The sequence below is a fragment of the Cynara cardunculus genome (assembly GCF_001531365.2).
Source record: "Cynara cardunculus var. scolymus isolate 2C chromosome LG 1, CcrdV1, whole genome shotgun sequence".
NCBI lineage: Eukaryota > Viridiplantae > Streptophyta > Magnoliopsida > Asterales > Asteraceae > Cynara > Cynara cardunculus.
This window is the reverse complement of record NC_037528.1, coordinates 3737916-3750859: the sequence shown is the minus strand read 5'-3', so window position 1 is coordinate 3750859 and position 12944 is coordinate 3737916. Positions and strand designations below refer to the sequence as shown.

The window sequence follows — 12944 nt, the reverse complement described above, 5'->3', positions numbered from 1 at the left end:
ACGGTTATTTGGTCGTATACAAAGGGATTAAAATTGTATTATATGTGTATTAGAAGTGTTCTCCCGCAATGCAGCAAGATCCATCTCGATTTTAGTATCTATTTTATTATTTGTCTCTGTCGATATTGTAATACAATTTTATGTGTTTTTAAGAAAACATTAATGATTTTATTTTTTGAATAAAATATAAATTTGAAGATATCATAAAAATTTGAAGAAAAGAAAATATGAATGTTAATATCAAATCAACTATTTAAAAGTTCTCATTTTTTATGTAATTTTTATTAAAAAATTTTATTATAATTTAATTTAAGTTTAATAATGAAATAGTTTATTTTTTGTTTAATAATATAACATTTTATAAATATAATAATTAAGTATTCTGTTAGAACTTAGTGATTATCCTAATTATATTTTAGAATTTTATTATTTAAAATGAGATGTTTATCTTGTTTTTGATTATGTTTATCTGCAGTTAGTTACACGAATTTAGATATGGAGCTTTAATAAATTGTACTTACGCACAATCTACTTGTAATCTTCAGTTTTAAGTACGTTATGCATAAAAAGTAGTTTTTAAGAGTTTTTGTCAAATGATTTATAATATAGTATAAATATACATACTTTCAAATAAATGAAGTTGTTAAACTTAAAGTTATAGTTATAAAAATACGTTAATAAGGGTGGTTGAATGTCACCACAAGAAACAACGGTTTTAGCAACGACTTTGTTGTCTCTAAAAGTCAATTTATCATCACAAATTAGGGGTGAGCATAGGCGGGTACCCGTCCTTTTTGATAGGAACCGGAACCGGAACTGGCGGTTCTTGAGATATTGGAACCGGAACCAGTTAGAGCGGTTCTTGAATTTTTGGAACCGGAACCGGAACCGCCGGGAACCGGTTCCGGTTCCGGGTACCCGCTTCCTAAAATATTAAAATTTTGTTACTTAGAAATAAAAATAAAATATTGCCAAAACACTAAATTAAATAAACAAGAATACAAATTATACGGAATAATGGTTACAAATATTGTTTTAACGATTACAAACCATATAATAGACTAATAGAAAATGTTCAAAGTTTAACGATTATATACTATAATTGTAAATGTTTAAAACTTAACGATTACATACTACGAACTGTAGTTTAGTAGAACTAGAAAGTAAATGAAGAATGAAGACGACCGCGTCATTTGAAGATGTGACTTAATATAAATTTGGTATTTAAAAAAATCAATTATTTTTTTATTGAAAAACAACCGCAGGTTCCGGATACCCGGCGGGTAACGGTTCCGAAAAACTGAGAACCGGAACCGTTCTCAATCGATTCCGTATTTTAGGAACCGGAACCACTCATATCGGTTCCGGTTTCGCAAACGGGTACCCGATTCCGCTGCTCACCCCTATCACAAATAGTTTATGAAGACGACATAACACCTCTCTTATTCTTTTACAATCCCAAGTATATGTGGAACTGCAAATTTACTCTTTAAAAGAGCACTTGAAGAAAAAGAAAGGGTATCACACACACACACACACACACACACACACACATATATATATATGCATAGGTGGAGGTTCAAACGAGAACATTTATGTTTTACGAAAAATGCGAGAACATTTATGGGTCTTCAAAATATTTAACCCATAATTAAAAGAAAATAAACTAAATATTTAAGGATAATCATGTGATTTCGTATTTATCTGTAAATTTGGTGAAATCCTTATCTCTAAAATCATATACGAATAATATGTTAACATGTATCAAATAATTATCACATTATGATCACAACAAAATGACATAATAAACAGACATAATGATAATGCAGACGTGATCGCCGCTGGTTTTCGATTATCACATCCCTATCACAACAAAAATGTCATAATTACTAGATGCTTATCACATCATAAGAAGTCTTCAACTTATCATATCATTATCACATTATTATCACGGTAAAATCAGATAATTATCACATCATTATCGACAACGGACGCATCGACATAAAAAATCTCTGATGATAATAACAAAATTTAAAAGATAAGGATAAATATAGAATAACAAGAAATTATGGATAAATACTAATTAATTTTCATTTATTCTAAATTTTATTATCTGTTAATTAATTTAGAGGCTCAGAAATGTTCTCGCATTTTCGTAAAACATATGTTTTCTCAATTGAACCATTTCCTGTATATATATACACACACATGTGTCATGTGTGTGCATGTGAAATAGTCCAAGTTTAGCTTATGTAGAACTCTAAAACGTCTCCTTCAACAAAGGTTAAACGCATACAAATTGTCCCAAGGTGTCTAATGAGACTAGATAGGCTATCTCAGAGCCTCAAGTCCATAGGGTTAGGAGTGCTCAAAAACCCGATCAACCCAACCCAACACGGAATAACCCAACCCGAAACAACCCGATGTTTAATCGAGTTGTAAAATTGTCAAACCGTAGATATTGGGTTACTATTATTTGAACCCGATGAACCCGATATCATTTTATTTCTTGGATTTAATATGATTGTTAAATTTCTATTAATATATAAATTAGACAATTACACTATCATGTATGCTTTTCATATAAACATATTTTCAATCTATTCATATCTTTATATAATTCATTCTTATATATGTTCAGTAACTGTAAACATATATATGTAAATTGAGAAAAATAACTGAATGTGATATACATAAGGAATATGAATAAGTTGTATCAAATAGTTGATGGTGAAAAAGAATTTATAAGTAGAGAAATAACATATTCAAGGTTAGAATAATATTTTAATATACCAAAATATCAACCCGACCAACCCGTACGAGTTGGGTTGGGTTGCACTTTGGTTAAGATTTTTCTAAAACCGCAAGCATTAGGTTGAGTTGTTCAAATGTCTTCAACCCGATCAACTCAACCTATGAACACCCTTACATAGGATGGTAGACCTTGACTCTAATTCATGTAAAAAAAATATAGAACTCCATTAAATTACTTACACAAAAAGATCCCTTAAGAAAATAAGGAAGGTTCCAACATATATCCAAGATAATTAATTGAAGTTTAATCCAACAATATATAAACCATAAATTTTCAATAGGAATGTTAATAATAATGATTATATTATTCACGTTCTCATCATGTTTAGGATTTAAGCATTCCCTCCAAAATTCATGATTGCACGAACCACGAATCCTCTTACTAATATTTGTTTTTATTCCTCATACCAAAATACAAATATAGTTTTTTATATTTATAGGATTCAGAAATATTCATGTAAATACGTATTATCGATTTTATTCAAATGATTATTATTATCATACGAATAATCCAAAGACGACCTTATAAATTAACAAACATGTGTTTCGTGTCTATACGTATACAGGGAAAAAATAAAACCTGTATACGAATGTGATTATGAATGTATCAGTTATATATGTGGGCTGCTTATAAATTTTAGAGTATATGTTGAGATAATAATAAAAGAGATATAAAAGCATTAAATCAACACAAAGATTCTTCTAAAACATGATTGAAAGTCATTCAACATAAAATCCAAACATGTAATCTATCACCTTTTACACTGAGTTGAGTTCGAGTTTTCAACTCATAATTTGTCATTGTAGTTGTTTATTGGTACAAATGTATGTGTTTCCAGCTACACAATTTTGAATAATCATATACAACACTTTTATTATCTATATTATATTATAAATCATTTAACAAAAATTCTTAAAAATCATTTTTTTATGCATAGAGTATTATTTATTGAAGCATATTACTTGAAATTCAAGATCACATTGTGCGTAAGTACAACTTATTAAAGTTTTATTTTTGAATTTGTGTAACTAACTATAGATAAATATAATTAAATACGAGATATACATCTCATTTTGAATATAAAAAATCTAAAATATAATTAGAAAAATCATTAGTTATAACAAAGTACTTAATTATTATTTTTATAAAAATTATATTATTAAACGATAAATAAATTACTACGTTATTAAATCTAAATTAAACTATAAATAAAATATTGAATTAAAGAAATTACACAAAAAACCATAACTTTAAATAGTAAATTTAATACTAACATCGATATTTTTTTTTTCCAAATTTTCATCATATATTTAAATTTATATTTTATTCAAAAATAAAAACATCATCGTCTTCTCAAAACCACTAAAAACCCTATTATATCGACATTAATAAATAAAAATATATTTTGCTATATTATACAAACACCCTTCTAGTATAGAATAAACACATATGGTAGTTATAACACGATCTTTCAAAAAGTTGAGTGTGGTTTGATGGATGTTGGCCTTGAACCTATTTTACCAGCAAAACTATTCTTAGAGTAGAAACCAATCCATACATCTAAACTTCGACCTAAAAACACCCATCTCATTGTATTAGATAAGATGTACATATCTATTATGGCAAATTACTTTTTAGACGACTTATTTTTTATCAATATCATAATTCCAAATTTGATTATTTTTTATAAGAAATTCATAACATGTCTTTGGAGTTGAATAATTTTTGTAACGGTTTTAAAAATTATATAATTAATCAACGATATTTAAAGTCTAATACTCAGTGGCATTTCGTGTCCATATCAGATGACAAGATAGACTTGTAAATAAGATGCAACTTTAAACAAAAAATCGTGTCAGACATCTCAAGAGATTGACACAGTACTTTAAAAAATAATTTACAACTGAATATATTATTTTCAAGCCATAAAAATATTTAAAATAACATAACAGGTTGGATATTCAGGTTAATAAAAAAAATATTTAAAATAATTATATAAAAATGATTTACGAAAAGGGGAAAAAAAATCTAAGGTATAAAAAAGGGTGAGAGACATGAGCATGATTAATGATTTGCATGTTAAAAGACATCATCCGGCTTATTATAATTAATGTCGCACAATCATAGATTTGTTCGGCGCATTTAATAATTTTACCTCAACTTTAATTCATTGCTGCATCTTTCATAGAAAAATTAAATAAAAAATGTGAAATTATTTTTATATATTTAAATAAAAGAAATATGAACTATATATGTAAATAATTGGAACTACATTATACGAATCATCACCAGTTATATTAGGGTGCATCTGGTATGATATGTTGAACGAGACATGACAGAATAAAAACTTGTTGTCTCATGTTTGATATGACATTAAAAGACTGGGTGGGACAAAAGAACCCATTTTTTAGTGTCCTACAGAAAAGGTGTAATGGTACAAAAATAGCAAAGACGAGACAAGATAAATAAATTATCAAACTGCTCTTACCAAAATGATACATTTGTAACCGCCTACATCACTCTTGTCTGTCTATAGGGATGGCAAAAAAAAAACCCGAAACCGATGGTGAAAACCGAAAACCGAAACTTTCAGATCGGGTTTGGGGACGGGACGGGGCGGGGATCGGGGTTAAATTCGGGGATTTTAACGGGGGCGGGGACGGTGATCACCGGCCCGGCCCGATATGTGTGTGTGTGTGTGTATATATATATATATATATATATATAATATCATTAAAAGAAAATAGTAACATTATAATTTAAAAAACTTTTATCCACTTTACTTAAACAACTCAAATAAAGCTAACAAAAAAGTCTAGTTTATTTGTCTAAAATCGTGATTTTAGTTGTATGATATTTGAATTTCTGTTTAGTTCTATGTTGTATTCTAATATATTGTTTGTAATTGGTTCGATTATGTTTGAGACATTTAAACTTACATCTTTAAAAAATTGTAATTTACTTTTAATTGTGAAAATTAGCATATTGTAATTTTTTTGCAGATCTGTTCCGGGTTCGGGTTCGGTTGTAACTAACGGTGAAAAAAATGATTTTTACCCTTAACGGGTTCCCCAACGGGGATCGGGAAACTGCAAAGACCCGATGATGTTCCCCGATAAGATCCAAGACGGGGATCGGAACGGTTTTAGCTATCGGTTTCAAGGACGGGGATACCAATACCCGGCCCGAATCTGACCCGTTGTCATTCCTATCTGTCTAATCTAGTCTCGTCCACTTATGTCCAATCTTACCAACATGTCAAATGCATCCTTGTAATTCAAACAAAAAATAAACTGTAAGAGTGATATATACTTTTATTTGAATATGCAATTGACTTTGTTTTTTTTTTAAACCAACGATAATTGCTTTTATTTTGAGTTTTTTATTCACTGTTCTTCCTTCATACAAAATAAATATAACATTTGCTTTGATATAGTTAAACAAAACGCCTTCATATTACTGTCGAAGTATCAAAATGATACCTTTGTAACCGAAGGTATATGGAACAGCTTGTACGTACCTCGACTAATCCTATGAAGTCCTGGTTATAACAATCAGAAAAATCTCCAAATCTTTAATACAAATCAATCATATGATTGGTAACAACTTTAACATTATTTTTATTTTAAATCCGTATTATGTATAATAATATTTCGATCTAACTGTAACAATCTTCCTCATTTCCAACCGGTTGGTGTAAAATAATTATATTTATCAATAAAAAAATTCAACACCTTAAGCCCAAAAGAAGAAGGCTTATAAGCCCAATGAAAGAAGGCCCAAGAAACCACTCATACAATGCCCATGCCCAAACAGTGTTCATCCATTCCAATCTAAATGGGTTTGAAAGGAACAAGAAAACCATAACATCAATTCAACCCATCAAAAGGGTTTATAACCGACAACCCTCGAGTCGACTCACGTCATTCTGCTCCAAGAACATCATGTGAAAGGCAAATCAGATATACAACGGTTTGCTACGTTGTTGGGTGGCTTAAGAGCCTACGGTCCATAAAAGTCCAATCCCCAAAGGAATCGTTCCTCCCCACCTCGGAACCAATATAAGAACGAACATTTCATACACATCTTAAAGTAATAACCGATACAAGCTCTAATGAAACACATGAATGCTACACTATCGACGACAACAACACGAAAGATCCATTTAATTTCTTCGATACAATAAAAAAAAAGATGCAGTAGTAGCTAGCAAAGAAGTACCTCAATGAATTTCTTCCTTGGATATCACCCACTTTACACGACTGTTTTCACGAAGGAACGTTGAAATGAAAGAGCCAAGAGATGACAAAGGCAAAAACCATGCACGCTAGCAGGAAGTTGAGAAACCGATGGCCTTGCCAGAAGTTTCGAGTGTCCGATGAGGCGGTGTTCCCACCAGGTGCAGTAGCCGTTGATGATATGCCATCATTAGCTTCGTTCCACTGTTCCATTAGTTCAGCCTCGTTCACACCAGCAACATTATGCGCAATTGATCCACATATCTCACATGTTCTAAGGGTTTAGGTTGAACCAACTCAAGTTAGTATACCATTTGACTCGAATATAAACACCAAGCGTGCAAGAAAGATCGTATGCAAGTTATATTCATGGGCTTACCATACAAAAAATGGATCATCTATATGAATCTGAATGATTATATATGTATATTGGATCTAGGGGAAAATACATTTAAGAACCATAAGGATCATGAAAACCAATTATTCACAATGAATATTATTCATTATTCATGATATTCATGATGAATATCTATCATGATATTCATCATAATTACTTTATGAATAGTTGTTTCTCAAATGAACCCGACCCTTGGAGTCTACACTCCATCTGTATCAGGATGACAGTCAATTTTCTTGTTACGAAAATGTTCATACGACAAACATAGAAATTATCCAAGATTTTGACAAACTTTGTAGGAACCAACAGGAGAACAAAGCATTGTGAGCTCCAAACATGTACACAACCACATATAACAAATTCGCCTGCTTGTTTTTAACTCGTTGTGCACTTTGAATCAATCTACTTTAGTCCAACAAGAAAGCAGCGACGAGAAAGTAAAGCAAAAAAAGGAATAAGAAGTGTCAACTTTCTCAGATTAAACAATAAAAAGCAAAGAAAGGACAGGTTCAAAGCTTGAACCACTTGTGTTTTTAGAAACTAAAAGAAATCGTGTACCATTCGCCAATGGGAAATGTGATCGATTATAATATAATGACGTTCGAATTTGGCAAACAAATGAATCCAACTATCAAAAAGATCGTTGGAGGTGATCTTGTCCATGAAACCAGGACCCCAACACTAGGAAAGATGCCCGTCTTTAAGGATAAATACAAGAATCATACGTCGTATCATATGAACAAGTGCGATATGAAAGAGTCTTTGAAGCTTTTAAAAGTGCTCATGTTGATTTGAGTCAAAAGGCCACTTGTAGATAACGAAAGGAAAGCGAAAAGGATATGAAGAAAGCAAATTCCAGCACGACTAAAAGGCGAACAAACCAATTCGAAGTTTTTCAAACATAAAACAAACACAGGATTACAGGTTGCCGACTTCTTTTTCAGCTGTTAGATTCTTCTCATTTATATAACCTGCTTTTTTGGACTTAATTTCCCTGAATTATTCCTTCTTTTCCCTCAATAAAGTGTTGACTCCACATATGAAGTATTCAGTCCTCATTTTTGACTCCTGTTTGTTGTCTACATTGCACCTGGACAGCTCTTTTTGGCTGTATAATTACCAACATTTAGCTCTTAATTTACCCAGAAACTGTAGAAAACAAGGTAAGTTTTTGGTACGGAAGGTGGACCAAAACCAGAAATCAAGGGACTCAAAATGGCAAGCACACACAAAGATGACACCATTTCTAATATAGAACAAAAACCCAAATCAACCCTACATGGAATTTGAGCACCTGACATTCTAAGCAACAAATGAGAAGCATACAGAAACTGAATCTAGGGAGGATTTGGTTCTTTTTTTGTCGATGAAAACAGAAGTTTGAGCATGAAAGATGGAAAAATGGCGATGGGTATCTGAAAAAATTGATAAAAATGGAATCTTGGTGGGTACTTACTTGTTTCCCTTAATCTTGAACCAAGCTTCAGCACAATGCTTATGAGCAGCAGCTAAATCATCTTTACAAGAACAACCTAACTCAATGGGAATCCCATTCTCAGACTCTTGATTGGTTAAATCCAGACTCAGATGACAAATTCTACAATCCCTTTCAATTTTTGACAAATGTACCTTACTGCCCTCATCACAATGGACCCCACCACCACCACCACCACCGTTTTCCAGATCCACCACCGAGAACTCTGACACACAGGATTCCCTGCCTTTATCTTCTTCTTCCTCCGACACCACCCCTACAATCTCAGTGGTAGCTGTAGTACTTTCTTCACTAGCATCCGATGACCGTGAGCTGCCGTCGCCGGCACTGCTGGCGATTGATTGACGATGGGTAGCATCTCCACCACCACCACCACCACCACCACCACCTGCCTCTAAATCTAGATGGGTTTCTTGCAAAGTTGCCATTGTTGTTGATTCAGAAGCTGTTTTTTCATGTAATAAGTTAGTGAAAGTGAGACCATGAATGCTTGGGAGCACCCTTGATCTCTCTCATCCTGTTCCCAGTTTTCCCTTTGTGTTGTTTAATACATCACTTGATAGCCATGGTGATGGTTGGGAAGAGAGAAAGCTTTAAAAAAAACTGATGAATCTATCTAAATTATTAAATAGTAGCCCACACAGCACAGCAACAGAGAGAGGGGAGAAAAAATAAAGATTTTTAATTACGTCTGGATTTTGCCTCCTCCCAGTTTTTTTCTTTTCTTTTTCTTAATTTATTAAATTAAAAATTGTTTTACAGTTGCTGAATGATTTAATATAAAATAATTAAAAGACTTTTATAATATAATACAAAATAAAATATAATTATTTGATAATTATTTAACAAATTCATACATATAAAATTGATTGAAGATATGTAAAAGTAGATGAAGATGATGATTATATAAAATTTTAGACTCACATGACTTTTTAATATAACATGCTATTTAAACAAAAATTTTAATTAGCTATTAAATATTAAAAACATTTCAATAAATATTAAATAGGAAATAACACCAAACATATCCCATTTTTTAACTCAATTGTAGGTATCAATCGAATAGATATTTTAGTTTAATATATTGTTTCTACAAAATATATTAAAATTTCAATGAAATATTAGAAAAATAGTTGTCACGACTTTAATAGCATTTTGTCACAGATGTCATCTACTTTATCTCACATGAACTTGATCATCAAATTTCGATTCATTTATATAATGTTTGATCAATATAATAAAAAATATATAACTAATATATATATATATAATTGAAAAAGGTAATAACAATTAACAAAATAAAAATAAAATAATAATTAATTATTAAAAAAAATTCTATATAGATATAAAAATATTCATAAAGAAAGACTATAAAAAGTATAGTACTTTTGAATCGGACATATCCTTAATGTGAAGTTTGATTTTAAAGTTTGCCAAGATGCATTAAATAGGTCTGTTGGTGAGTAGATCATCTTCATCTTATAACAGATAAAAACATTTACGCTACTTATTACAGGGTTGTAGCGATTTTCACGACTACCGGTTTTCCTCCATTAAAACATGACTATTGGTTTTCTTCCATTCAATCATACGGTTTCAACTTCTAATCATGAGACGATGGTTAGTGAAGTTTTGCTGATTTACAAGAGAAATGATTAATAATATATGAAAATAATAATAATAAATAAATATGTGAAAAAAACGTTATTATAAGTTTGAATAATGGATGAATAATAATGGAGTATTTGTTACGACGAATAATGTAATTAAATTATTTAATCATTAAAATGTTATTTGGTTTGTGTCACTTATGACGCATTTAAGATACTTAAATTGCACCTACCACTTTACCACTCATATTTACTCCTTTAATTTTGTTTTATTAAGTTACTTAATTTGAGTAAAATGTTGGTCACCAACAAATTCAATCAGTCTCATACTTAATTTTGTAAAGAGACATTTTTTGGGTTTTCTTTTTTGATTAACCTAGATATCCAACCTGCTATGCGAATCGACTAATTCCATGGCGACCACCTGCTTTACAGATAGCCCGAAGTCACCGTATTTGAACCTTCGTGGTCACAAGAGGATTTTTATTCCTCCTTGAATTTGAACATGGGACCTCCAGGTACTTTTGATCTTGTATTTTTTACATTTTTTGGGTTTACTAATTAAGGCTAGTGAAAGACGAGATCAAATATGGAATATGTATTGTATTTGAAAAGGTTGTCTCGTTCATTTGTTAACGGAGCTACACGTCAAAGACTTTGTCTTTTTATTAGTTATTTGAGTAAACAATGATTTCTGTCATTATGGTTCGAGAAAGATTGTAATTTATTCTGTTTTCTTCCCTGAGACTAAATATGTTAAAACTTTTTCATTAACTTAGGGGTATTTTAGTCTTTTATTTATTTATTTATTCTTTCTTGGTTTATTAAATTTATTTTTTGGTTTCTTTTTTGCTAATTTTGTCTTTTTGTTTTGATAAAAACTATATATCTTTTAATAAAAGAGGTTCATAGACAAAAAAATTATTTAATAAACCGAAAAGAAAAAAAACTAAAATACCCCTAAGTTAAATAGACGATTTATAATAGATTTGGTTTCGAGGACGAAAACAACAACAAATTATAAACCATAGGAACGAAATCAACAACATATTACAAACCATATGAATGGAAATTAAAATTTCAAAACCACATGGACGAAAATCACAATCTTTCACAAAGACAGGGACGAAAATCATAGTTTATTCTAATTATTAACAAACAGATAAAAAAAATGCAGTCATTTTCTCAAAAGAATTATTGTACCAAAATATACGATAGTTTAAAATATATTTTCTTTAATAAAAGAAATAGTAAATTATTATAATGCAAACAGGTAATATGCATATGCTTAAATTCTGGATTACCTTTACATGAAAATCATTAATAATTGCATTAGAATATAATATAATTTGATATAATTTTTTATTTTAAATAATGTATTTTTAAAAGGTTAATTTTGGTATTTATGGTCATTTTCAACCGAATACTAAAAACACAAAAAACAAAGTGTTTTCGTCTTCAGTTTATCGTTAAAATATTAAAAAGATGAAGTTTTTCAAATATGACATCTATATTTGGAGGTCAATAAAATTGGTCTCTATAAATCAAATATTAATCAAATATTAAGTTTTTATGAATATATATTATTTTATTATTATAATAATATTAAAGATGTTTTTCAGTATTGTTTTTTAGTGTGATCGAAGTTGACCCACTATTTTTTGGTGTTTTTAGTATTTTATCTGTAATGGTTGGATTGGAGATGGTCTAAGATGCGACATCTTAAACATTTAAGTAAGTGAGTAACATGTTTAGGCCTTAACAAGTTACTATAAACATGGCGAATGATGTATTATACAATTCAATATTATTTACTGACATGCAAATGACATATCCTAAAAATAATTTTAAAATATATTTGTATCAAAAAATTTATAATCTAATTCATTTATAAATTCATATATTTTTTATATCAACCATCTTCTTCAATATCAAGAGATAGTGATTTTTCTAGCTATTCTTCAGATTCTGGGTATTAGTTGTGATGCACACAAATTGGTCAGACACCTGTGGTTAATAAAAAATGAAACAACTCAAAACTGAACTCCAATTTTTTTTGCCCAAATGATTCTTTTGCCTCGACAATCACCTTAATCCGCCCCTTCACCTCCTTCTCAAACAGCCGCACTGTTGGCTCATCGGTTGAGTTTGTATTAGAGTGAGACAACATTATATTATTATTGGATTGATGTTACAGGTATTTAGTTATACTAGAAGAGTACTCGCGCAATGCAGTGAGATACATCGTGTTTTTAATATTTCATTTTATTCTTTATCTCAGTCGATGTTATAGTATGACTTTATGTGATTTTGAGAAAGCGATAATGTTTTTATTTTTGAATAAAATATATGTTTGACGATATCATAAAAATTTGACAAAAATATATCG

The 12944-nt window shown here is 30.2% G+C and overlaps 1 protein-coding gene across 1 annotated transcript; it reads right to left on the bottom strand.

The window, feature by feature from the left end:
* Positions 1 to 6877: 6877 nt before the first annotated feature.
* On the bottom strand, positions 6878 to 9373 carry LOC112521999. Its single transcript, XM_025131044.1, has 2 exons — positions 8907 to 9373; positions 6878 to 7327 (listed from the first exon to the last, which is right to left on the bottom strand). The coding sequence occupies exons 1-2, from the start codon at positions 9371 to 9373 to the stop codon at positions 7084 to 7086; spliced, it is 711 nt and encodes a 236-aa protein (XP_024986812.1). The 3' UTR covers positions 6878 to 7083.
* Positions 9374 to 12944: the final 3571 nt, after the last annotated feature.